Source organism: Epinephelus fuscoguttatus, linkage group LG15, assembly GCF_011397635.1.
Source record: "Epinephelus fuscoguttatus linkage group LG15, E.fuscoguttatus.final_Chr_v1".
NCBI lineage: Eukaryota > Metazoa > Chordata > Actinopteri > Perciformes > Serranidae > Epinephelus > Epinephelus fuscoguttatus.
In genome coordinates, this window is record NC_064766.1 from 3,118,047 (window position 1) to 3,145,333 (window position 27,287).

Below are 27,287 nucleotides of genomic sequence, written 5' to 3' on the forward strand. Positions count from 1 at the left end.
TTCTGGACACCGTGTAGCGGCTGATACCTTATCTCGTAGATGTCTCCCATGGGCTTGTGTTTTCTTCTTTTTATCTCTGTCTTGGTGTGTTACTGGGTGCCAGCAGGCTGCTATGCCAATGGCAAGGTCAGTGAAGTGTGTGGCAGCATGAAGCCCCATCATCGTGTCCCTGGTCAAACCACTCAAAGCCCCTATCACTTAGGGACCAACACCACCACATTCAGTCCCAGAGATCACATCCAAGGTGACTAACAACTACAAATTTGTTGAAATGTTCAAACCCAACACTACCAATGCATGTACATATTTCCATGAACCCAGTGCTGTGATAAAGCCTCTAATGTGAAAAATATACTGTGCTCATTTTTATCCTATCTTTCAGGAAATCTACCCTGAAACAGAATCCATACAAAGTTACTCCTATTAGTAAACCAGTTTACTATATGCTTTTAAATATGCAGTACTTCAAGAGGAGGAAACCAGTCAGCATAGTCTTTTGTATCAAATGAGGGAAGAAATGTAAATAAAACTTTGACCAAACAAATAAATTTTGAGGCTGCACTGAAGATTAAACCTGGTCCAAATACAGGTCCTAGAACAAGTTTAGTAAGATATTAGTTTATAACCAAATGAATAGAAAGTATTGATAACATTAACATCATTTTTCTTTTGGTTTTTAACTTTGAAACACTCTTTTCCAGTAACCCTGTCTGGAACATCGTATTTTGAGGGCTTTCTGCTTCAGGCCAGAGATGCAGCCGGTCAGGGCTCAGTAACCACAGCTGGCACCTTCACCCTGACCAATCTGAAAAAGACACAGCTGCTCACCTGTAATGAGCAAAAGGTATGCATACATGCACAGACACATAGTAGTAATCAAGACGAGCCAAAAGAGAATCAACAGAGTAAAAAAGTAATAGATCACAAAACCCAGAAACCAGGATAACACACTCAGGTTATTCAGCAAGCTATAAAATACATGAAAATACAATTACAAAATCTGTGTGTGTGTGTGTGTGTGTGTGTGTCCAGGGTTCAGCAGTGAGCCATACGAGTGATGCCAGACAGACAGAGGTTGTTGTCATCTGGAATGCTCCTGCAGATGCTCCCACGCAGGTTCAGTTTTTGTGAGTTTATTTCTTTCTAAATCCTTATTTAAAGCAAGCTCATGCTTAACAGATGCCACCCCGGTCAGAAGTATGCCTAATGATTGCAGTTTTCTTTGCAAAAGATCACGACAAAAGATCAAGATGTTGTTTAAGCGATACAACTAGGTAGCTTGTCTGACAAGCAATAGCAGTTCTGGACGGGGGCAAGGAGGAGCTGCCGCTCCCATAATATTCAGCCTGGACCACCGTCTAGCCCCCCTAGCTGTGGCAAATAATTTCTTAATTTTTTCAACCCACATTTGTCCCCAGAGAGGGGGAATAATAATTATTTGTGGGAATTGATAAATCAAATGTACTGTAAAACAATTAAACACTGAGTCCCTTTTAATAGCTAAGTATGGCTACACATGTTAACAAATCAACACCAGTCTCAATAAGATGCTGGATCTAGTTGCTGTTAACAGTGCAAAGCAGTTCATTTTTGTACAAGGTCTTTGGATATGAGAATCAAAATCAAAATGGGTTTTCATAAAAATTAATCCAAATTGTGACTGTGGCTTTAACAGGATAAAGTGGTGTGTTCCGGTATGCCAAGTGCTGTAACACCCTCTTTGTGTCATTTTAGTTCCGTTCAGTTTAGCTCAATTCAATTCAGTTCAATTCAGTCCAACAGGCTTTATTGACATGACATTTAACATATGTTGCCAAAGCACAAATACGGTTTAAAGGTAGTGAATAACATTTACAACTGATTACACAAATGACAACAGTCAACACAGCAAAATACGTATTTATTTATTTTTATTTTTTTTTTCCAAATTTCTTTATTCAGTTTCTGCAGACCGTACAGAAAAGTACATCAGCTTCATATCACATCAGAGTGTCTGAATTAGAGTGAAAGAAAACCCCAACATGAATCCGACTATCCCTCCTGACAACCCGTGCCAGATGTGGTCACAGTAAACAACTAAATTGTTATATAGCAACATACAATTTGTAAACAATTAAAGTAGAGTAAGACAAAATAGAGTAAAATATTAGAATGATAAAGAAGAAAAAAATAATAAATAAGTAAGTAAATAAAAATAAATAAGCCAGTCAATTCTTTTAAGAAGTGAAGTGAGAAGGAATAGCAGGGGGTCCCAGGTTTTATGGAACGATGTCAAAGATCCCTTCTGTGAGAACCTTAACTTCTCTAACTGTAGACATCGTAAAATTTCAAGTATCCTGCTGGAAATGTGGGAACTGCTTTTGAATAAAGTGTCTCATTTGAAGGTACTAAAAAAGTGGGTATTGGGGAAGCTGTATTTGTCTGACAAAGATGCAAAGGATGTGAAAACACCTTCGTCATATAGGTCATAAAGTGTTCTGAGGCCCTTATCTGACCATACACAAAAAGTTGGGTTGGAGCAGGAAGGGAGGAATGCATGATTATTCAAGACTGGAGCAAGAATCGAAGCCCTGTGTAAGCCGTATTGCTTCCTGAATTGAATCCAAATTTTAATTGTATTGGTGACGACCGGGTTAGGTGAGACCTTATGGGCAGCTGTGAGCAAATCATAGAATGCAGAGAACAGAAGGAAGATGATATCTCAGTATGAGCCCAGGGTGGACAAGCGCCTGTACCTTCACCACTGAGCCAGTACAGAAGTTTATTAGGTCCCAGGCCCAAAAGTAGTGACGAAAATTGGCAATGCTAGTCCCCCTTCAGGTTTAGAAAGTTGAAGAATGTGTTTCTTAATACGGGCTGGTTTATTATGCCAAATGAAAGCGTTAAGTTGTTGGTCAAGATTAGCAAAAAAAAGGATTTATTAAGACAAATTGGGATGTGTTGAAAAAGATAGAGAAATTTCGGAAGAATAACCATCTTAATAAGATTAACTCGGCCTGCAACGGACAGGGGGAGGGCAGCCCATCTGGACAAGTCTGACTGGCATTTATCTAATAACGGCTGAAAATTATTCAGAAAAAGATCCCTGAAGGAGCTGGTAATAAACACCCCCAAATATCTGAATCCCCCTTTAGATATTTTAAAAGGGAATATGGATTGTGGAAGTGACCTCGCCAAATTGTCTGTATCCATGGGTATATTTTCCAGTGTGACTGTAGTTGCCCACTACAATGTATTTTGGGTGAAGCTGCCTGGACCAGTCATCTATCAGCATGGTGTTACTCCCAAACCCCCTCAGTCAGACACTACACCTCCTCCAGTACAGCCCACAACCACACCCTCCATCCTGCCTGGGCCTGTGAGTGTTGTGACATTTTATTATTGATGATTATTAATTGTGACTTCAATTTCCTGTCTGAACATAGAGTAATCAATTAACTTTAATGTAAAATGAGTGTGACAGATTAAGACTAATTCTTATTTTACATCTTTAGTTTACTTCTGAGGGATGTGGCCAATCAAAATCATGCCTGCTAGATCCTCCAGGCTGTGATCCAACAGATCCTCACTGCTTCTTCCTGTCCATGGCTACAGAGGAACCAGACAAAATGGTTTGACTATTAAAGAAATACTTCACCCGCAAAATGAGTATTTGTATATCAGTTAATCACTGTGTGATATGTTGAATTCATGCTTTCACAGTGAACAGAGAATCCAAAAAAGGCAAACATTCCTCATGAATTGAAGTGAGCGGGGGCCACGTTTAACAACAGCAAAAATATATCACAACATCTGTTAATAAACTCTCACACAACTCGTGCAGTGCAGTCAAAGTCTTATTTATCCAGTCGTATGCTCAGTACTTCCCAAACACACGCATTTTTGCTAAAACATTACTACTTCTGTCTACAAATAGCACACCTTGAGCAGACGCAGCATTTGAGCTCCACTTGAGCAGACCTCAAACATGTGCACAAGTACGCTACTCAGCTGTAAAAGAGACTGTTTTTAACTGATCACAAGGGTAGCCAGAAAAAAAACTGCGGGTGTGCAACAAAAAAAAAAACTGCGTGTACTGCATCTTATTATCTCTACAACACATAATGGACTAGACTGATGTGCACCTCAGTCTAAAGTCTACAGTCTACAGTTTATGTCCCAGATGTGCCAATCACTGGCACCCTTCTAGGCCTGTAATGTAGCGTATAATGACATGACAAGACACAACAACCTTTGGGGGATGTTTTTTCTGGTGGCGCATTGGTGGAAGTGGAGCAGTGTGGATCAATGAAAATTGAAAACAACAAACAGTTTATTTCAGGTGGTAACACATTACATGACACTATAAATGTAATAATATTACCTGAAATCCTGTTGGTAACATATTATATTACTTTGTTACTGCTAAAACGTAATACATTACTGTAACATGTTACATTTGTAACTTACTTTTGTCATCTGCAACCCTGCTGAGATGCATATTCCAAATGAGCTTTCTACTTGCCCAAAGAATGCTCCTAAAACCTGAATATTAAATTAGCATATCCCACATCTTAATCAGAAAACGCTTCACTTGGAATAAGGCCTAACTCACAATATGCTTTTACATGAGTTGTATCAAATTCTATGTGTATTGTCATATTTAGAATAATTGTGGAATTTTAGTGTGCATGTGAACATCTGTCTCCAGGTTGCTTTTGCCAGTTAATCTGCTAGACTGCTTACAGCACAGCGTCAGAAGATTTTTATTTTGTCAGTCACATAAAGTTTGCCATAGTAAAACTAGCAAGGTGAAGGATGAGCTTTCACTCTCATTCCTCTGTGGTCTCACTGAAATCTTTCTGTAATCTCAGGCACACCCACTCTTTGAACACTGTAGTAAATATTTAGAGAATACAGTGATGTCAAATAATTAATGAAGAAAAAATATGTATGTTCCTCTTACTGTTCTATTGTTCCTGAACACTGTTGATAGTTCTATCAAAACTATCTGAAATTATAGAAATTACACATTAACATTAATGTCACCACTTAATCTTCATCACTTTTCTCTGCAGGCTGTGATATTTGAACTGAGTGGCCCAGCAGAGGGATATGTTGCCTTTGCACTGTCCTGGGACACATGGATGGTAAGCTAGTCCCTCAGTGTGACACAACATTCTTCATCAAATATAGACCCAGTTGATCTTCATAAAAAAAGATCTGCAGCTGTGATCAAGAATTTCACCACAGTGTGCTGCATAAGTCCTGAGACCAACAACTTTCTGTTCTGATTCATTTACCAGCATGTTGCACCTACAGTATATTAACCTGAAAATGACAGCATATACCTTTTGAAGTCTGTGTTTATACACATGTGTATGTGTATGTGTATGTGTATGTGTGCCCAGGGCAATGACGATGTTTACATGTGTATAAATGATGAGGGAGGAATATCAGTGAGTGCTGCCTTAGTCAGTGGACGAACACACCCTGAGGACGAGTCACAGGTGAGAAATGAAAACACTTCTCTACATAAATCGAATGGGCAGAATGGGAGCCTTGGACATTAAACAGTACAGTAGATGTTATTGACAGCGAAAGAGAAAACAGACTAATGTTCACTGCATGTATGCTGTAAAGTCTCATTTCAACCTCTCCTTACTTTTCTTATTTTTCTTGAAACTTTTTTTTTTTTTTAAATTTTACTATTGTATTCTATTTTACAACTTTGTTCATGAAAATATTGAATTGACTATTGAGTACAAAGACATGGTGTGCTTGCAGACATACAGTTTCTTTTTTGAATGTGTTTTAAAGGTGTAGTTTGAAATGTTCTTATTTTCTCCCTTTGAGTCAGAGTCCTGCACTGGGCTGGGTACCTGTGGGTAACCCACAAAAAACTGCGTAATGGGTAAAAATATGTATATACTATATAAATTCATGGGTACGGGCACAGGTAAAAATGAACTACACACAGGCAGGCAGCCGATGAGAACAAAAATATATTTTTAATTTTCTAGAATAAAATCAATGAAAAAGATGTGTAGTATATGTGCAATATTTTGGCATCTACCCTATTATCAAGCTGCAGTTCATTTTATTTTGTAAGTCAATGACACAAGTGGAACCTTTGACCCTGTCATCACATTTATCACAGACGTGGAGGACTGCAACAATGAAACTTTGCAGCCCGAGGATGAGGTGGCAGAACATTGAGCTCAAGACACCCAAGGAGGATATGGTGGTGGAGGGAGCATGCTGAAATGTTTTCTAACCTGGCAGTTATTGAATGTTTTCACCATCCCAGCATCAAGCACAGCCAGTGAAAGAGACCTTTTCTCTGCTAGATTAATAATTCAATAATGGAGAACCTAGATTCATGTGAATGACTGTAGCCTGTATGTGTTTAATCACGGGTGTAGGTCAGGTTGCAGGACTTGAATTAACAGGTTTGAGCAGGTGCAGCTGTGACTTAGACATATGACGGGTAACGGGTCAGTTCTGGGCGGATATGGGCAGGTGGGGGTTTTCAAAAATGGATCCATGCAGGACTCTGATTGATATTGATCTCATGTCTGAGTGTTAACTAGGAAGCTGGAGTCAAGGTGTGGTTAGTTTAGCTTAGTATCAAGACTGAAAACAGCCAGTCTGGCTCTGTCCAAAGTTAAAAAATACACATATTAACACATCTTAAACTCACTAATTAAGTAGTATATTTCTTGTTAGTTTAGTCTGTACATAAATAGAAATGTGAAAGGGCTTGCAGCTAAATGGAGCGATTCCTGTCAAAAAACAGCCATAACCAGTGATACTACACAGGCCAGCTAATTCCCCCATTCTTCATGTTAAACTAGGCTAACCACATCAAGAGTCCAACTCAACACCGAAGGCACAGACAGAAGATTGATATCCAATTTCTTACAAAGAAAGCTAATTACCGAATTCCCCAAATCTCCCTTCCTGAAATTGAATTCAGTTGTAGAGACGCCTCTGTACAGCATGGACCATTTTTCCATTTTTCTAATGCTTTTGTGTCTAAGTGACTGATGGAGTCAAAATTTTTTTAAAATGGTGTTGAGAGAGATGAAACAAGCTGCAATCTACATGCAACTGAGCACCATCATTTTACATGCACTACAAGTTTGTTTTTGCCTCTTACAGGCTCAGATCATCATTGTTCAAGTGTCTGACAACATAACAGAAAAGACCCTACAGAGAAATGAAATGTTTCTTTCTTACCTTTCGCTGTCTGTTAGTGTGTGTAATCAAGTCTAACTCACAGAGAAGTCTTGTTCTATAATCTCGGTGACTTTTTCCACATTGTAGAAATCAGTCATGACATTGACAATATTTTAGACAATGCTAAGTAGGGGTAGGCGACATGGCCCTAAAGTAATAACACAATATTTCAAGGAATTTTTGGGATAAAAATATTCTTGACAATATAACAAATTAGTATAAAAAATATTTTATCATTAATTTAAGAACATAGAATTGCAACAAAATAAGTGATATAATATTACATGTAAACGTAACAGTTTGCCTTCAAATATTCAGTATATTCATTTCTTTAGGTTGTAAACAGTAACTCAGAGTGAGATTCAGATTAGATTCAGATTCAGATATATACAATATTAGTAGTTCAACAACATTAAGTTTTTTGTGTGTGTATGATTGAGTTGTATTTTTTTCCATGTTGACGTTTATGCTCTGCCATTACTCCTCTAATCATCACGCTGTAACCTGTGACAGGCTGTTATGCTACCATAACTATTGCACAGTCACGTATATGTAGTTTTTTGTTGAGGCGCAAGCGGCATCAAAGGTTTATGACAACATCATTCGACAACACCGAAATCCTGCATGCGCATCGCAAGAGTGGAGAAGGAGAGACGCAGTGCTGCTGCCAGAGGAGCCACTGAATGAGTTCCCTCTGAGCGGTAAGTTGCAGAAAGAGTCTGAGAAGTCCAGGGCTGTTCATAAAATATTCAGGACGCCACAGTTTATTCCACACTACTGAAGCTGCTCCTCTTTTTCGAACCACCGCAGAGTCACTAATAATTTCGCTTTCAGTGCATAACAGTATGATGTCAATATGCCAACAAGTTAAAATATTGTGAGAATCACAATATGAATTTCCTGTAACAAGTCACCTCTTGCAAGATTTTAGAATGAGACCTTTCCTTGTGGGAGACTTTGTAACACACTCACACAAACAGACCAGTGAAAGTCACGGAAAATTGTTTCATTTCTCTAGAGGATCCTTTCCGCAATGTTGTCAGACACTTCGAATAAGAATTTGAGCTTGTCAGTGGCAAAAACAAACACTTTTAGACGGTGCACAATTGCCCATAGGGATTACATTGCAGTGTTTCGCTGCTGCCAGCTGCAGCGCTCTCTCTAAATACTGGACAAATTTTAAAAATTGTTGCCTCCATTAGTCATGTTGACACAAAAATATGAAAAAATAGGACTGAGCCTTAAAACACATAGAAGTTTCACTTTAAACCCTAAATGTTCTGTGTGTATGTGTGTGTGTGTGTGTGTGTGTGTGTGTGTGTGTGTGTGTGTGTGTGTGTGTGTGTGTGTGTATTTGCAGTCTGGTCTCTCCTCAGTGTCATGGCGGCTGGCAGATGGAGTGATTCAGTGCAGGTTTAGTAGGCCAGTCAAAATGAGTGATCAGGAACCAGCACGCTTTGATCTGAATCAAGAGTACTTTCTGTTTGTAGCCAGCGGACGTGCTCAGCATGGTAAGAGAATATACACACACGCATGTCAATTTGGAAACAGAACCCATTGACCTTGACAGTTCTCCTGTGTCTTAGAGGCTAATTTAAGTTCTTATCAATCTGCCAGAGCCTTATCATATCACATGGAAGTTGGTTGGAATGGTATCAGTTTTATTTGGGGAGCAGGATGTCATTATCAGGAAATGATGAGCACATACAGCAAAGCAAAGGCCTATTCACTGTTGGCTTTTTCTAATACTCTGGTTAATGGTTAATTGGCCTTTCAAGACTGAAGTGATTTATGATTGCACAACACAACACAAACAATTTCTCATTCTTTGCTAACTTGCACTGTTGCTTTCCTCCAAAGAGAGCATGTTATGAAGATGCTGCAGTTTGAGTTGTTTGAGTTGACTTGTGTGTCCCATATTTAAAACACATTTAAAGGATAAGAATTCATTTTCTGTCTGTTTGTTTAAAGGTTGTGGAGATACCGTAAGCTTTATATGATCTTCACAGGTCTGGGATTTCTAGAATGACTATTAAACAATAACATTACAAACTTTGATGTCCCACTGGTTTGAATACACCAGGGGTAACATTAGTAGAATTAAATTACTGACTTATACAGTAATTACTAAAATTGAAACAAGTACCATTCTTGTGTCTCTCCTCCAGGTGAAGTATGGAAACATAGCCAGCAGCCATTAATCTCCACCCACAGAAAACACATCACTGGACCCCCAGAGGTCCTGAGAGGCTCCCGGGGCCCCACCATTATGAAAATGCATGGTTTGTTGAGTGCTCAAATTTAGGTCACTGACAGTGTCTGGTGCAGCCACATAAGCCAAGGGACATATTATCTAGGCTTAACAACAGGGGTGCAACAAAACATGTATTCACATTGAACCACTGAGTACGAGGCTTTTGGTGCGGTACACGTCACAAACCCAACGATATGTTGAACTATCCTATTATATTTGTAAACTAAAACTATAGCTTAAATTGTGTTTAATATTTTGCTCTCCGTGCCACTGTGCTCAACAAGGGAGCACACAGGATGGAACAGGAAACATGCTGTCTGCCCCTACCACCCCGAAACCAGAACATTCTACACCAGTGAGACACATTGGGGGGCAGCTACGCTAAGCTAGCTCATTGTAAGATGGTTAGTAACATCATTACCACACCCGAAATAGAAGATCCTCCAACAACCCACAGGCTTGGTGTTTTGTACCACTTTGGTTTTGCTGTGAATTATGAGGGCAATTGAGAGAGAGAGAGAGAGAGAGAGAGAGAGAGAGAGAGAGAGAGAGAGAGAGAGAGAGAGAGCAGTGGATAAAAACATATCGAGCCAAAGAATAAGCCGCCGCACAGCTACAGACTCTCCTTAGTTCGATAACAGACACGACCCCTCAGCCAGGGGATGAGCTGCTGCGCAACCACAGACTCACCTTAGCAGCCAAGCCAGTACCACACACATGGTTGCACTGCGCAAAATCCCCTGCGCAGCGATAGCCTCTCGTTCTGCAGCTAACAGCAACTAATGTTATTTCAAAGCACACACCCACAGCAGTGAGCAGTAAGTGCTGGCAGGCTGGTTAGCCGATTCGGCCAGATAGACCAAACGGTACATTTGTGATTTTTAGCTTGTGTCAGAGAGCTTGTGGGATACAGCAAACTTGCCGCCAACACACAGTGGGCGAAAAAAATAGACTGATACTATGCGCTCTAATGTCAGTAGTAAAGTAGTTTTTATACCAAAGGACACAGAAATGGTGAAAAACAATTTAAAAGTCTAACTCCACAATTCAATGTTACATAGTTCCAAGTCTTTTCACGTTTTCAACAAGTATTTTCTAACATGTAGAATGTGTTTAGAAAGAAATCACTGATTTTTCTATACCCAGATTTTATTAAGACCATATCAGCCAGACAGTAATTCCTGCTTTGTACAAAAAACTAAGTCCAAATTACATTAGTTTTCATACATTTAAAACTTTATGAATAAAGGAAATTTCTCTGGCATTCCTACTTTTTGCTGTATCGAAAATATATTGAACCATGACACCGCTGTATTGTATTGAACCAAACCATGAATTCTGTGAACCATAACACCCCTAGTTAACAAGGTTTCATTCCATCAATTTTCTCTGAGTTACCCACAACACAACATAATCCTAATGAGATCACTTAAATGCGATCAATAATGCACACAAAGCCAAGTGACAGAAAACACATTATTAGACAATTAGATACTCTGTAAGATGAGAATGTCAGTCTGCCAGCAGATTTTTGTCAGAAGGAGAAGATGCAATAGTCTTGCCGTTATGATGTTGCAGGGCAGTATTTAACTGTTTTCAGTGTAACATTTGGTGTTTACTTTGGGAAGTGTGTGTAGCTGCAGAAAATAACTGCTTGATTGCCTTGACTTCTCTAGGTGCATTAATGCTGTTAGCTTGGATGCTAACAGGAAGTGTTGGTACCTTCATTGCCAGCTTCTACAAACCCGATTGGCCAAATCACACTCTGCTTGGCCAGAAAGTCTGGTTCCAGGTAGATATTAGACGTGCACACATATGCATGCGCCTGTGCACACGTGCGCACACACACACACACACACACACACACCAGCTTTGCAAAACAAAAAATGTAGTGAAAGAAATGACAGAGACAGACATAAAAGCTATGCTGTTGTGTGTGTGTGTGTGTGTGTGTGTGTGTGTGTAGGTTCACCGAGGCCTGATGATGCTAACTGTGACTCTGACCCTTGTTGCCTTTTTCCTCCCATTTTTCTATAGAAAAGGTTGGAGCAAGGTACAGAACACACACACACACACACACACACACACACACACGGATACAAACACAAGTTGTGCAGTAATTGATAACTGATCCAGCATCTCTCTCTACTGGTGGTGGAAGAATATAACAGCAAACACAATTTTACTTTTTTGACAGTTGATGGGTGCCTTGTGCTGTTTTAAACTAAGATGTTCAATGATAAAATATACAAATACAGTATACTAGTCCATACCCACTGGTAGCTTTGTCACCTTCTACCTATGCCAATCCTCAATGCCTATGTGCAGTTTTACATAGATTGACCACATCAGTGAGTAGAAAAACGTGGGACAGACAGAATGACACACTGACAGTTTAGCATACCATACCATGACTTAGTCATACCAAAAATTAGAAAAAAAAAACATTCAGCCACAGGGGGAGCCACAGCACATTTTAGCCATTTTTAAACATTTTTCTGTTGTTATAGCGCCACCCAGTTGCCAATTAGAGTTAAATTTCTCCAGTCATCTTGAGGCATCCTGTTCTACATATCTACCAAGTTTAGTAAAAATTCATATGGCGGTTAGGCCTAGATCGGAAATTAGCGTCTCCATTTTGTTTTATCGGGTCAATAATGGAAGGGGCCCCTCAGATTATGTGTGGTCATATGCCTACAAAGTTGTGTGGTGATCAGTGAAACCCTTGAGATGTTATACACCTTTATGTGATGAGCTACGCCCTCTGCAATATTCATTGCCTTATAGAAGCTCAGTTTTAGTAAGTTTTCCAACTTTTGCCAAGAGGGAACTTTAGATATTGGTCCCTAGATTATGTTCACCGAGTTTCATGCAGATTGGTCAAACTTCCTAGAAAGAGATCAATTTTAAGTATTATTCAAAAAATTCAAAATGGCAGAAAATTCATATAACCGGAAATTATGGGTTCTTGAGGCAAATTTGTTCCTCATGAGTAGAGTCATTTCTGTGCAAAGTTTCATGTCTCTACGACATACGGGGCATGAGATATGCCCATTCAAAGTTTGCAATTTCAATCGGTTGCTATAGCGCCCCCCTTTGGCCAATTGATGTAATATTGCTTCATTCACATCATCCCATGACCCTCTACCACTCTGCCAAATTTCACATGGATTGACCAAGTCAGTCAGGAGAAAAATGTGGAACAGACACACAGACACACCCACCCACAGACAGACAGAGTTTTCGTCATTATATAGTAAAATAAGATAGTAAAATACACATAAAATACGACATGTTCTGAACTTAGAGATATTGTTTGTATCAGTGTCTGTGATTTCTGAGGACTGTGTTGTTTTTGTATGTGATTCCAACCCTACTCCCACTGACATTATATCACTGGAATATGTAAATAAAACTAATGAATGTGTGTGTGTGTGTGTGTGTGTGTGTAGCATGCAGGTGTTCATCCATATCTAGGCTGTTGCGTTCTAACACTATCTCTGATTCAACCAATATTGGCTGCGATCAGACCATCACCTGACTCACACAGGTAAAATACCTTTAACATTTACATGCAGTGGCAACTGTAATGCTTCCTCCATTTCTGACATAATCTGAGGCCTACCTCATACGATCAGTTAAATGATTCAGGAGGTTCACACTGTCAGAGGGCTGCCGTAGAATGGCAACGAGGATGTCAGCTGACCAACACTTGCTACCCGGTCCCTTGTTGCAGCGATTTGCAATGCTGGCCAGCCAGGAATGAACTAGCAGCCAGTACAGTAAAGTCGTCTCTCATCTAGCTAACATTCAGCCGTGTTACTTACTGATCCATTAGAAAGAAAGCTAGCTGGACACCAGTTTTGAAGCCTCTTTGGTCACGGAGCTCCCTCCATCTCTTGAACACCTGACTGAGGTTTACTCTTGTTTTTCCTCTTCTTTTATCACTTTCCCTTTTGCTCTTCTTTGCCTCCTCAGACAGAGAAGCTCGTTTTCTTTTGCTAGGCCATTTTTCACTTGTTTCCAAACTTTGTCCATCTGCCATTGTGCTCAACTATTACATGCCCAACTCTTCATAAGGACCACCTCCAGTCCCTGATTGGCTGACCAACCAGTTTTGCAATACATGACGCGTTTCCTGCCGTAAAGCAGATTTTTCCTGCAAAATTTCGCCCCCGGTGGCAGAAGCTTATTACAAAGATTGCAAAGCCACTAAGTAACCTATGTAAATGCTGATAGTCTGATTTTACTGTGGCCACTATCCTGTGCAACCCACATTATTTTCAATAATAATCAATAATGTTACTTTACAATATTACTCTTTGTGTAGAGTAATATCTTACTTATTACACTACTTTTGCATTACTTTGAAACGGAGGCTAGCTCCTTATCCCCACTGCTTTCATGGAGCCTTAGGACGAAAAAGCAGAATGAAATATGTAGCTTTCTGCTTTTGCGTTAATGATATGAGGCTGGACAGCGTGTCATATTGCCATCCAGTCTGCTGGTATGTAGTGTGTGTATGTGGTATGTAATATAAGGAGCTGGAGAGTGACTATAGGGCAGGCTGGAGGGGTGGTGGATGGGTCCTACATACCTCAGACTTTCACCTGGCATGCCAGTTTTTGCTTCCCTTAAAGGGGAACTAATGTTTTTTTCAACCTGGGCCCTATTTTCCGATCTACTTTTTGTCTAAATGAGTGATAGGATGTTCAATATTTGACATTTCTCCAGTACGAAGCTTGGGCTGACCTGCCTGCAGCCCGTGAGCACGCTATATTAAATAATAGGGCACTGGGACAGTGTCAAAGAATGTCAAAATACATCCACTAAAAGTGCATTTTTTTCCGCACAGATAGACTCGGATTGTTAGTATAATTATCCGACAACATAACAGAAAGGAGAAATGAACGTCTGTTTTACCTTTAGCTGGATACGGACATGTTCCTCTGCCTGTTGCTGCTCCCTCTCTCTCCTTGTCCGCTCTTCAGTTTCAATGAGCTCTGCATCTGTGTACGTCCGTGTACTCCGTGTTCCAATAAATACGGGCGGTCATTGAATTCAAGATTCAATTCCAGATTCAGTTGATCAAAATCGGGTAAAAATTCAGCCATGACTACTCCAAACAGAGTAACTCCTTGCGTTTGTAAGGTCACTCCAGCGGTAACTTCCTGCAACAACTCAAATCTCGTGAGACGTGAGATTTCAGAGCCAGACTTTCATTCTCTGAGTGAGTGTTTTGACTTGCCACAACAAACATGTCAGAATTTTTACCCGATTTTGACCAACTGGATCTGGGTGAGCCATTTGAATTTGATGACCACTCATATTTATTTGAACACGGATTACATGGACGTACACGGACAATATAGCGCTCGCTCACGGGCTGCAGGCAGGTCAGCCTGAGCTTCGTACTGGAGAAATGTCAAATATTGAACATCCTATCACTCATTTAGACAAAAGTAGATCGGAAAATAGGGCCCAGGTTGAAAAAAACATTAGTTCCCCTTTAAGAATGTAGAATCAAACCATGTTTTTTACTAAAACTAACCACGTCCTGGTGTGGGTAGAGGCATCCAGGAACATCAACAGCAGACGTAGAAGAATGCCTAGTGCGCAATATATTGACATGAAAGGCCACTAACACAGCAGATGATATACATACATATATATATATATATATATATATATATTTATATATATAAAATATTAGATATATTATTTTGTTTTATTTTAATTTATTACTTAAAAGTGACCAGAATGCAGGAAAAAGGGCTCTTAAACTCAAATTTTGCCTTTAATGTTACTCTGTTAGTGCAACTATAACTGTGCTTGTACGCTAAAGTCTGACTGTATGAATAAGTGACTGACATATTGGAGGATTTAGTGATTGAATGTGTAGCTGTGAGATTTATTTGCATTTATATAAAAATATTGTTACCACAGTATATGAATGTACCTGTGCAGGAGATCCATCTTTAACTGGGGCCACTGGGGAGTTGGCTCTGTGACTGAGATCATGGCAGGTTGGTATGCTTTCAAATGAATTTCCAATTATTATTATTTTTTTTTTTAATACCTTACTTCCTGGGGCTTCCTATCCAGTTGATCAAAGTGACATCATGTCCTCTGTATGTGACTGCAGTGGCAGCCATGTTCCTGGGTATTCGACAATCATCACTTCTCCTTCCCCAGCCATGGGCAACGCATGTTCTGATTGGCTACGTGGCATGGCTGGCCTCATTTAGGGTCTTCCTCCTGATGTACACACACCTTTACACCAAAAAATGTAGGAAAACTCAGTTGAAGTTGATTTTTACGTATAGGGTACATTTAGATTTTACTGCTACACTTTTGTTTTTTTTTTTGTTCTGAGTATTGAGAGCACTGTTGAGTGCTTCTCCATATACCTGCATGCTGCTCTAACTGTTGTTTGTTTGACGTACAGTATCGGGGTCAGATGACCAACAAGCCATCCTGTCTGACCAATCAGAGCACAGCCGCTGGGTAAGTATGAGTTGAACTAGCTTTTTTTGGAGTGGAGAGATGCAGTCAACAGATACACTTGTTAACCTCACTGTAATGCTGTTTCACGCTGCTTTTTTATTTGTGTTTATTACTCATTTATTATTTTTTTACTGAAAGGTTAAGATCTGTCCATATAAGAAACCTAAACAACAACACTTTGCCAACTGCCCAATAAAAACATTAATATTCCAAAGTTATGTTGTCACCATGGGGTGGCCAGGCAACTAGTGGAGACTAAAGGGGCCGGTTGCACCAACTGGTCTTAAGCCTGGTGTTAAGCTAAGTTGGTTGTAACTTGGCGTTCTAAGTCCGACCTAATAGTTACGCCGGTTGCACCACCAGGGCTTAAGCCCTAGTCAAGAGCAGGTGTAAGGTCATTATCAACTTTATTATGGCACGTCTCATCCACTGTCTGTATACAAGCGGGCATTTAGACGGGAGAGAGTAATTAGGGACAGAAGCAATTGGACATAGCCTACCAGGGCTCGACAGTGCAAGCGTTTCACTCGCATTTGTGACTAAAAATAGGTGTGTGTGAACTGTAAAAAATATTTAGGGGCACATGTGCGCATAAAAAATCAGCCGAAGGAGCCTATATTTTTGTCAATAAAAAAATATGATAATCTAACTGCAAATATTGGAGGAACTCCAGCCGCATTCCCCCTTCCCTCTTCCTCGTGTGACACGGTTATGGGCAGTTTTCCAAACCACTGTCGGCACAATGAATATAACGTCTGGGGTCCACCGGGCACGTCAGCGGCGCGACACGTCTGCAGCGCAAGTCCCGTAGCAGCTCGCCCCCCTGTTAATCAATTACAGCGGCTCCACCGGCAACAGGAGCTGCGAGACAACCCCCGTCTGCCGTGCGACAACTCTATTTTACGCGGCTCTTGTATTTTTGTCGCGCTACGCTCCCCTGCGTGACCCTCCAGCAGATAAAAACTACATGAAATAGTGTGCTAAACAAGCACAATGTGTTTTTAAATGAATAAACCATTATTAGAGGTGATATGTGATGATTTTTTTTCATGCATTTACCCATGCTTATCTGTGACATTGTGTAAATGTCCGTGGCGGACATTTGAAGGTGAGTAGATGACAAACACTACAGTAAACTTGTAGATAACTCAAATATATGTAAGAACTTAGGTGGAAAATGCTTTAACATTTCATGCAGCCTACATGCAACCTCTCGGCTCGGCAAACGGTAAACAACCCCGCTGGCTTCTCTACGTGTCGTTTCCGTACGCAGTCAGTGGAGCCCATATGAATACGCCGTGACGCTACGCTGACGTGACGCTTAGTTTGCAGCCGGTGGAGCCCGGCCGTTAGTCCCACTGTCGGCAGGGTGGAAACAAGTCAAAGTGTGGCAGAGGCAGGGACGGTTTTGCTATGGGCAATGTGGGCGACTGCCCAGGGTGCAATCTATGTGAGGGCGCACAAGCACCCTCCAAAACAAAATAAAACAAAACAAAAAAACAACTTGCCAGTTTTCTAGACTACCGCTCATTTCCACGTCAAGTTAGTGGAGTGGGCGCTGGGGCGCCCATATTATCACGGCGGTTGTGGGTTGAACGGGGGTCACAGACAGGAATACAGTGGAGGATCATAGCGCGCAAGATAACGGCTTACCGGTGACAGAGAAGTCCGACTCCAGGTCCAGTAATTTCCTCTTTCGTTGGTTAAATGACTGCCCAGTAGTACCTGGACACATAGACCGCGGAGCCAGGGGGGCCATGGCCTGGGTAACTTTTGTACTCTGACATAGAGGGCTGCATTGGGATTGGGTCCCGCCGGTCCCGCGGGTCCCCATTAAACAGTAGAAGAAGAAGAAAAAGAAGAAGAAGAAGAAGAAGAAGATGTAGCCTAGCGACAGGATGTCAACACAGGAACTTGGTGCACATGCATGAGTGTTTCCACTCCATATTTATTCATAAATGGACGAATATGCCCTGAACCAGCTTTCATATCAATTTGCTGCTTGCTCCACCTGTCTGTCTGTCTGTCTGTCTGTCATGAGACAAACATGAAAGAAGACGTGCAGTTTATTGTGTTTCACTGGCGACGAGCTGTCATTACCCGTGACTATTAAGCATGTCTACGCGCTCTTTACAACTCACTGTGTGAACCTATGTTGAATAATAAAGATTTGCCCCCTCGTAATTTTTAACCGCCCCCTCAGTAACTTCATCCTGGCGCCGGGCTTGCCTTAACCTCAATCACTGCGTGATTATATAAAGGTAGAAAAATAAATAAATACAGAGGAGGAGAATAGAATGAGAAACAGCCTTTATTTTATTAAGAACTAAATGAAAACAACGAAATAGGAGCGCTATTCCTGACCAGTGCGTTAAGACATGCAGACCAGGGAAACAAAACAAACAACCCCATGAATCTCTTTATTAATAGCCTATAAAATGACGTGTTTTCTCCTGCGGGACGGGAGAAGACACAAAATCAATGTATCTATTATTGTGCGGGCATAAATTCTCAGAGTTTTGCGGGAGCGGGCGGGAGTGGACATACACATTGTGGTTGCGGGTGGTAATGGTCAGAAATTCAGCGTTCTGGTTACTTTTCAGTAACTGCGCAGCTGCGCTTGTTTTGTTGTTGGGGGTGCGTGTGTGTGTGTGTGTGTGTGTGTGTGTGTGTGTGTGTGTGTGTGTGTGAGCGCAGCTCTGCACATCAGTCTGATATGAGTGCTGACTTGTGATGATAATGAATATGATGTTGATTTAGATTCAAGGCAGCAAGATGAGTTTTGGTTGTGGTTGTGGACTGGATGTACTTTGTTGTTTGCTATAGTTTCATCTGTGCGTTTATGTGTAAATAGGCTTGGCCTGTTGCGTGTGAATGTTAGAGTGGGATCAGAGGGGTTAATCTGAGCAAGCATATGTTCGTGTTCATGCGTGTACTGTAGATGTGACTGTGTGGCGTCGGAATAAAAAAAGTGCTTTGCAACGTTATTTAATACATCAGTAATATTGTCTGTTTCAATGCATATGTCCCCCCACCCCCTCCGTATGACTTGAAATTATGGCCCCCCCTTGTTCAGATGCGTTCCGCGGTCCATGCCTGGACAGCCGAGCTGTGGCGGCACACAGGTATGTGGCATGTCAGAGGAGACACGAGCCGTTCACATTTCTCTCTTGTGGCAGGTAACGTTCCACAAACCTCACCGCACTTTAGGGACTGTTCTTTACTTATGACGGGACTATCAGGGGAGGAGGGTGGCTGGTTGATTTTTATCTTATTTATTTATTTTATTTTGATCCGCCCTATGTTAATCACTTATTGATGCAGTTAGGGACCTTTCTCCATGGCTAGGCTGTCGGCTGGGTGGAAATAAGTCAAAGTGTGGCGGAGAAGAGGGACCGGGAAAAGCGGCGGACCTCCGGGGAAGCCTGCTCCGTTCTCCCCACAGTTAGGGACTGTTTGCCACGGTACCGCTGCTGGGCAGGGTGGAAATAAGTCCTGCAGAGTTTCAGAGGACCTGGAGAATGTTTTAGGATAGTAATAACATTATATAAGATAATCATATTGCAAAGATAATATATGTAAGATAATAATCTTAAAGACAAAATTAAATTGCAATACTTTTTCAAAACCTTTCTGTACATTTTGTATACAAATTCATTAAATAATTTTGCTTGTAAATGTCTATTTGCATCACATTTATTACGGAAAACACATTATTTGATCAATTTACATTGTGCCCCTAAAGTTCTTTGTGCACTCCTTACTTTTTCAACTTTGGAGCACATGTGCTCCTTGGGAAAAAAGTTAGCGTCAAGCTCTACCTATATAATGACGAGGAGCTGATTGAGAGGTTTCAGTTCGGTAGGAGAGATCTGTTTGAACTTACTGAGAGAGCTGTCACCGGATTTACAGTTTGTGTTGGGCTGCAGCGCAGCACCACCACCAGCCTTCCCACTAGGCAGGGGAATCCTTCCCAAATACGTCAACAATGATGTCACTGTAAATTGAGGTTTTCGGGGAGGACCCCCGCCAGTTGGATGATTTTTTTTTGGAGGAGATGTATTTTTTTGCCTTGCTGAGAAGATCTTTCCACTTCTTCCTCATGTCAGCCTCTGTATGAAGGCAGCCAGAGTCTGAACACGTATTGATGTGCCCCGTTATCTCTGCCCATACTGACTGTTTGTTCTTATTTGTGATACGTCTCTGTGCTGGCTGTACAGCTTGATTAATTTTCTAATTTCAGTGTCGGTAAAGTTTTTCGTTGATCCTTCATGTTTTCTTCAAATCTTAAACTGTAAATAAACTGTCAACACAAATGAGAGGGGCTGTCAACTGTCAATTGTCATCTGTCAAGCACACGGGGTGATTCAGCGGCGCATCATTTAACATCACCGCGCTCCTCTAGGCAGGCCGTGAGGGGCATTCCCGGGGCATTCAAATGGACACGCACAGCTAAAACCAGCGTAGCTAAGACCAGGCTTAAGCCCTGTTGCTGCAACTGGCGTAAGTCCACTCCTTAAGACTGGTCTTAAAAAAGACCGTCTTAGGAGTTACGACCAGGCGTAGTAAAGACCAGTTGGTGCAACCGGCCCCAGGAAGTTACTCAACCTGGGCAAGAAATACTCACTTCTTCAGTTTTTGTATGAATTAAACAAATTTGTGAGCTTTAGAGGGGCTGATTTTGTTAGCTCTAAGCCACATTAGCTTTTTCCCTGTTTTCAGTCTTTATGCCAAGTTAAAGCAGCTGTGCGGAACTTTTCGTTTTCGTTGATTATAGCGCCCTTTTGGTTGAAGCGGTATGACACCCACAGCCTGGTGTCGTAAAATTGTGATTGCAGCCGGCAAGTACTGCATGCATTTGTTTTGGAGAGCGAGAGGATTAACTAACATCACGTCAGTCCAAGTAATTAGTGGAAACAGCAAAATTACTCAGTAAATTCTCCTGTCGTGTTTCTGTTCTGATCTAATCTAATCTGTTGTGTATTTTGAGCTACTAAGGCTACCGTAGCCTCAAGTTATTCTGGGTAATGTAGTAACCGTTGTTGTGCTACTGGAAACAATGAGAAGCAGCCGTGTACGTTTGGTGTAAGGAGGAATAAACAGTTAACAAGTCATCTGCTGAGTCCGCATTATTATGTGAAAAGAATACTCCGACGATTTGGGAGTTATGCCCTTTCTCTATCATTTTCATATTGAGACAGCGGTTAGCATGGCACTTGTAGGGGGGTCAGTACATCTTGCGCGGAGGGATACACCAGTGAGCAACAGCTGCAGCTGGCTCTGGGACAGGTGCGCTAGGTCACTCGATAAAAGCAAACAAAGAGACGACATGGACGATACTCACCCGACTGAAAGCTGTCCATCAGCTCCTGCAGGCCTGGGGCGTTTTTTCCAGTTCATCTTAGGAACATGAAAAAAAGTTTCAATCACGCCAGGATTAGTGATTGCTGCAAAGTTTTCACTCCTTGTGATGCACTCTCTGCTGCGGTTTTCCTCCTGATGATACATCTCCCCAATGATGGTAGCACCGAATCCCATTCTGTGCAGCAAAATGGGAGCGGAGGATTCAGCCTCTCTTCTCGCCTGCTCATCTGTGTACTCTGGCTCAAACAGGTATGGCTCTGGGTCTGTGTCCGCTACAAGAAACTCTTCAAAATCGCGTTCAAAGTCGTCGATTGCAGCTACTAAAATCTGGAGATATCGCTAGGCTAAATTAACAGCTTAGTTTTGTTTACAAGCTACATCTGTGCCTGCTCACCGGTGTATCCCTCTGCGGATCACAGCGCAGAACGTACTGACCCCCTATAAGCGCCATGCTAACCACTGAGACCCAGCCACTGGACGTACAGACACAAAAAAGATATCTATCATGTTGTCTGAACATGAAAATGATAGAGAAAGGGCATAACTCCCAAATCGTCGGAGTATTCTTTTATGTGAAGATACACAATGAAGACATAACATAATCCTAACACAGCAAAGCTGTTACCTGCAGCCTTCACTTGCAAAGCTAACGCTACTAATGTTAGGTCAGTCCAAGTAATTAGTGGAAACATGCTAACATTACACACAAATTAGTAGTAAAGTAAGACCTGTTCATAAATGTTCTGGTGTAGCTCTGAATTTTTTATAAACTGAGGACAACTGCCTGTATATTTGTGTTCATGGTCACAGTCACAGATAATTTTAAATGATGTTCCTTCGTTATCCGCCATGACATCAAAAGTACAACCAAGTCCTCATAGATGCATCTCTGGTAAAACTGTTAGGTGTTTTGTGTTCAGCAATGCCCATTGCGTACTGCTTACTCGAAGAACACTGTAAACACGGCTCCTTCTTCTGTGGTTTAATCGCTGTGGGCCCCTGCGGGCGAGCAGAATCACTTCCGCCTCAGGTGCTGTATTCTGGTTTGCTGACTTCCGCTGTGTGCCCAACCCTAAATAGCCATATAGAGAAAGGCTTTCTTGTCGCTGTTGGGTTCAAATAAATATGCGGATCTTCAAGGGGGTGTGATACGAACTGGGGACAGTTTTATTAATGGTAAAAAGTTCCGCACAGCTGCTTTAAGCTAAGCTAACTGCCTGCTGGCTGTAGCTTCGTGTTCATGAGAGAGCTACCAATCTTATAATCTAACTATTGTTTTAAGTGACGATAATCAATTTGTTTTATTATAGGGTAACCTCAGTAAATGTTTTCTATCCTGGACTCTACGTTTTTTGAGTCCAAGTGAATAATGCGAGCAGCAGTTTAAGAAATTGATCCAGTATTGATCAAGACCGCTGCAGCCAGCAGTGAAACGGGCAGCAATGTAATCCCTGGCAGCAACTGAGCACCGTCAGTACACGTCCACTGAAGGTGCTTGTATTTGCCACTGACAGGTTCAGATTGTTATTTGAAGAGTCAACATCCCTATATCAATCGACCTCCTTTTTAAAGAGTGATGCCAGGTTTAGACTACAAGATATTAACCCGATTACAGCCCGACACAGCTGTCCTATGGTGTTGGTTTGGATCGTAAACAGCGAGTGCAGTGCGCAATAATCCATCATATTATCCTGTGTAGCGTGTCATAGAAGCGTCTGGGATGCCTCAGGACACGATGGAAAGTCTAGCTGTTTGAACTTTTTGTTTTTGTTCTTCTAAGACACTTTTGGTCACAGCTGTTACTTTGACCAATGAGAACACAGAGTAACCTGTGCTTTGGATAACTGTATGGCAACAACACACCAGCCTTTTTGATATTTTATCTTGGGACTACCATGACAGAGTAAAAGGGAAAAATGCTTGCATGAAATAGCAGAGGCACTTCATGCCATTAGCATGATGCTAGCAAAGAATTTTAATTCTTCATAATGGAGAAGGATAGACAGGAATGAAATTCACAAATAGTGTCTAAGCCTTTACTTAACACAACTGCAGAGGGAACCAGCTTCATTTTAAACAGACTATATTAGACACAGGCCTTTACTTCTAGACACAGGCCTTTATCTATAGACATAGGCCTTTATTTCTCATTCCCTCTGTATTTTCCTACTTTTATTTTTAATCCGCTCCTGTTTGTCCTGCTAAATTAAAGCATAACACTGTTGTTGCAAAGTAAACACTCCTTGTATCTGTTTAAAATTAAAAGCACCGTATCGTTTCAGTGGAGAGAATCTCTTCATATCAAAAATAAGGGTTTTGTTGTGAAACATTTGCAGGAACTTGTTGCGCATGATTCAGTGACTTGCATAGTTTCCACGTGGTACCTCAAATGTAGCTCCTGCCATCTGGTGACATGAACAGCCACAGTGACTAAAGTAATAATAATGGTAATGATAATATTAACAAAGTACATGAATAATCTGATGACATCGACATTATGCATATTGTAAATTACAAACGGCAATATGTTTCTGTTACGGCACTGAAGGGATTATTTCCGTAATGTTGTCAGACACTTCTTATACCAGTCTGAGCCTGTCAGTGGTAAAAAAACAAAACAAAAAACAAGCACTTTTAGTGAATGTATATTGATAGTGCTCAATTGCTTGCAGGGAGCACATTGCAGCTGGTTTTGCTTTGATCAATACCGGACCAATTTCAAACACTAGAAAACACAGGAAGGAAAATATCATGAATACTCATATATCAAAAGGTGCAGAGAATTATCAGCAGCTCTAAAATATTTTGTCTCACTGATTTGGTTGTACTCAAAACTTTACTGTTTTCATGGCTCCTGTTAAACCTGCTGTACACTATCTGCAGCACCAGACAGACAGTTAGAGCGTAGCTGGTGAACATTGTGGAGCATTTACTTTCTTAGCAGACAGTGGAGAACAAAATACAGCTAAAAGGCTATCTAAGTTTAAAATGATACAAAGACTGCTGATACATTATCAAAGGGCTAACTGAGATGAGACTGTTCTTCCCAGGTTGATTGGCCTGTCAGCTGCTATGCTAGTTCCTTGTCTCGGATCTCCAAAAAACATCAGAGCAAATTTTCAAGCAGGAATCATTTGAACAGTTAATAATTCAAAAATCTAAACAGTTGATTTCTCTTCTGAAAAACACGATAACAGTGGGAGAGCAAAACTATAACAGTTGTGCGTCTAATATCCTGAGCTGCTAATTGATGCCAAATAACATGCTGGGATACCCACACAACTCAGCTCTCAGAGCATCATTGATAAAATCGGGTCTAATGAGAACATCTTCCTCACCTATCGCTGACTGACTGCTGTAAGAAAAGTCTGTTAGGAAAGCTTTCAGACCTTGTGTCAACTATCTAACTTGAACCTTACTTTTTGTTTCAGGGGTCCTTCATAAAGCCTCTCATCTTGGCTGCCTTGGCTCTAGGGAACTCTGGTCTCCTAATGGCCTTGCTGTCTTCTATTGCTGAAATCTGACATTTAATGGCAAAGAAACTCAAATAACTTTTGAGACCATAACCATCCTTAAAAATTGACTTTTTATGCAAGGCTTATAATACCAGTAATATTCAGAGTTCAGCAAACCCTGTTAACAGAAAGAAAGAAGAACTTAACTTTAGTATTCAGCCAAAGACACAATCCTTTTTTAAAATTCAAAACCAAATCTGTTTCTTTTTTATTTATATTCATATTTCAGTTGTATTTGTGTAGTTATAGGTTTACTTTATTCCTATACATTTCTAATTAAATGTTCACACTCTTATTCTATTTTGAGTAGTGTTACTAATGTTTAATGGCACTTCTTATGCAATGATTCATTAAAGAAAACTCCTAAATCAGCAAAACCGTCCACCGCTGCTGTTTAATGCTTTTGTTGCTTTTATGCTGTCACGGATAGTTTGTTTTAACCATGCTGAACTTATGTGAACATTTTCAATAAAACATCTCAACCAGGTTTGTCTCAAGTGTGTCTTAATAGGAGATCAAATAAAAAAGAATTTAATCTTATTTCATTTCCATTTAATTACACGTTTGATTTGTGAAACTATGAATCAATTACATTTAACATAAATATTTATATTTTAGCTTGAGTTGGATTAACTCAATTAAATTATATTGCTTAATGTAATTCTTTTCTTTCAGCTGTGCTTGATTTAAAAAAAAGGTTGTATTAACTCAAATTATATTGCATGGATATACTTTAGTTGAAGTTGGGGCTACATATATTCACTGCATGGAAAATCTGCCCACAATTTAACTGAGTTCACTCAATGAGTTACTTTTTTGAGTGACTTATTTTAAATCCAGATTAAATGAGCATGAAAACCATAAAAGGTATGTACATTATTCACAAGGACAAAAAAGATTGCCATCTGCTCATGCTTATACATTTGTCAACATTCACCGCAAACACAAGACACCACAGGGATGCTAGTGATAGAATGTTAGTCTGGGTTTAGTGTGACATCTCACTACAGGTTATAGCAAAATGGTACATCAAGGTTACTTCACAATTGAACAATACTGTGATTAGAGCCTGGCAGTGCTTTTGTAAATGAATGTAATAATCAAGATGAAAAGGTTGTCACCAGGCCCGGAGTGGCTAATTGGGAGGACCAATCTAACGTTGCTGATCTAACGTTTGGGCTGCGAGGGCTGGTGTTCAGTTTTTTTTTTTTTTTTTTATTGGGCTGGTGTTCAGTTTTGTTTTTTTTTTGATTGGGCAGGTGTTCAGTCATGGCACAGGGTATCACGAATGCTGCTACCGCTGTCCCTGGGCCGCCTTCACTGGCAGCTCCTTTTTTTTTTTTTTTTGCAGTCGCACCCTGACGTGTGTGTGCATGGGGGGCATTCAGATGTAGCGTCTTTAGCGCGCACAAACCCATTACCTTCAATGTAGACACGCGTCATGCACGCACACACACAATGCTGTAGTGGCGTGCATTCGGTGCGACACGCTTGTTTTTTTCATCCAGTGCACAGCTCCACGGACCTGCTTCTCCCTTCGGTGTTGTGTCAGATCCTGGTTCCCCTGGGGATGTGTCTCTCCTACTGTTTCCCACGGAGCTCTGCCCTGTTTGAAAGGCGAAGGAAGCCCGTATGTGGAAAGACGTTGCCTCGAGATGTAGAATGTGTATTATAGAAGAGAAACACACATTTCAGGACCATGACTTGTATCATCAAAACAGACATGTCCTGTGATTTTCAGTCTACTTTCATATTTAATAGAGGGGGGACAATACCTGACAGTAATATTCTCAGCTGTCAGGATGTGCCTGCTGTAAAAGGTAAATATAATCATAGAAGGCTGAAAATCACAGGACATGTCTGTTCTGATTGTACAAGTCAGCAGGGTAAAGCTCAAGCATGTGGGGGCCTCCTTTCATATTTAATAGAGGGGGGTAGCCGTATCTAAAAGTACTGCTGTCAAGATGCCCCTGCCACAGGCCTTTGCCACCCTGGTCTTGAAAAAGTCAGGGAAAACCCTGAGAGATAGTGTTATCAGAGAGTGCAACATTTTTATTTTATTTTTTATTTTTTCAAATTTAATATTTAATATTTTTAATGTTTGGATATGAACAGAATATAGATTCTGATATTGTTGAAAAGGATGTTGTATTGTTAAGAATAATGTTGGAGATGTGCACTCATGTTGAAATAAATCTACATTGTGAAGCAACCCTCACTTGCACTGAATTGGAAATATTTTAGAAAATACACTGAATTACAAGGCTTTAGAGAACAGTGTGCTATTGTAGACTTAACATGTAAGGTTAAGGGCTGGGCTGAGGCATGTAACTCCAGGGCTGAAAATGAGTCCCACTCCGGGCCTGGTTGTCACCTCCAGTGTGGAAAATATAAGGGACACCTTCCTAGTTGCCCCATGCCCACGA

The 27,287-nt window shown here is 40.8% G+C and overlaps 2 protein-coding genes across 3 annotated transcripts in view; one reads left to right on the top strand and one right to left on the bottom strand.

Annotated features, from left to right (window-relative positions):
* LOC125902803 (putative ferric-chelate reductase 1) lies at positions 1-25,346 on the top strand. Its single transcript, XM_049599422.1, has 16 exons — positions 1-244; positions 702-844; positions 1,033-1,127; positions 3,208-3,358; positions 3,495-3,611; positions 5,058-5,129; positions 5,391-5,489; positions 8,582-8,732; positions 9,390-9,503; positions 11,152-11,267; positions 11,442-11,528; positions 12,928-13,025; positions 15,443-15,501; positions 15,621-15,764; positions 15,924-15,982; positions 24,778-25,346. Exons 1-16 carry the CDS (start codon positions 40-42, stop codon positions 24,868-24,870), a joined length of 1,803 nt encoding a protein of 600 aa, XP_049455379.1. The 5' UTR covers positions 1-39; the 3' UTR covers positions 24,871-25,346.
* LOC125902819 (uncharacterized) overlaps positions 1-27,287 on the bottom strand; it is a 282,334-nt gene that overhangs the window by 179,847 nt on the left and 75,200 nt on the right. The window lies entirely within an intron of this gene.

Bases quoted from the DNA above. Each gene is read 5' to 3' on its own strand.
- LOC125902803 (XM_049599422.1), top strand. From the start codon at position 40: ATGTCTCCCATGGGCTTGTGTTTTCTTCTTTTTATCTCTGTCTTGGTG. The intron at 3,359-3,494 runs GTGAGTGTTGTG...TTACATCTTTAG, and splicing joins CCTCCATCCTGCCTGGGCCT to TTTACTTCTGAGGGATGTGG. The intron at 3,612-5,057 runs GTTTGACTATTA...TTTTCTCTGCAG, and splicing joins CAGAGGAACCAGACAAAATG to GCTGTGATATTTGAACTGAG.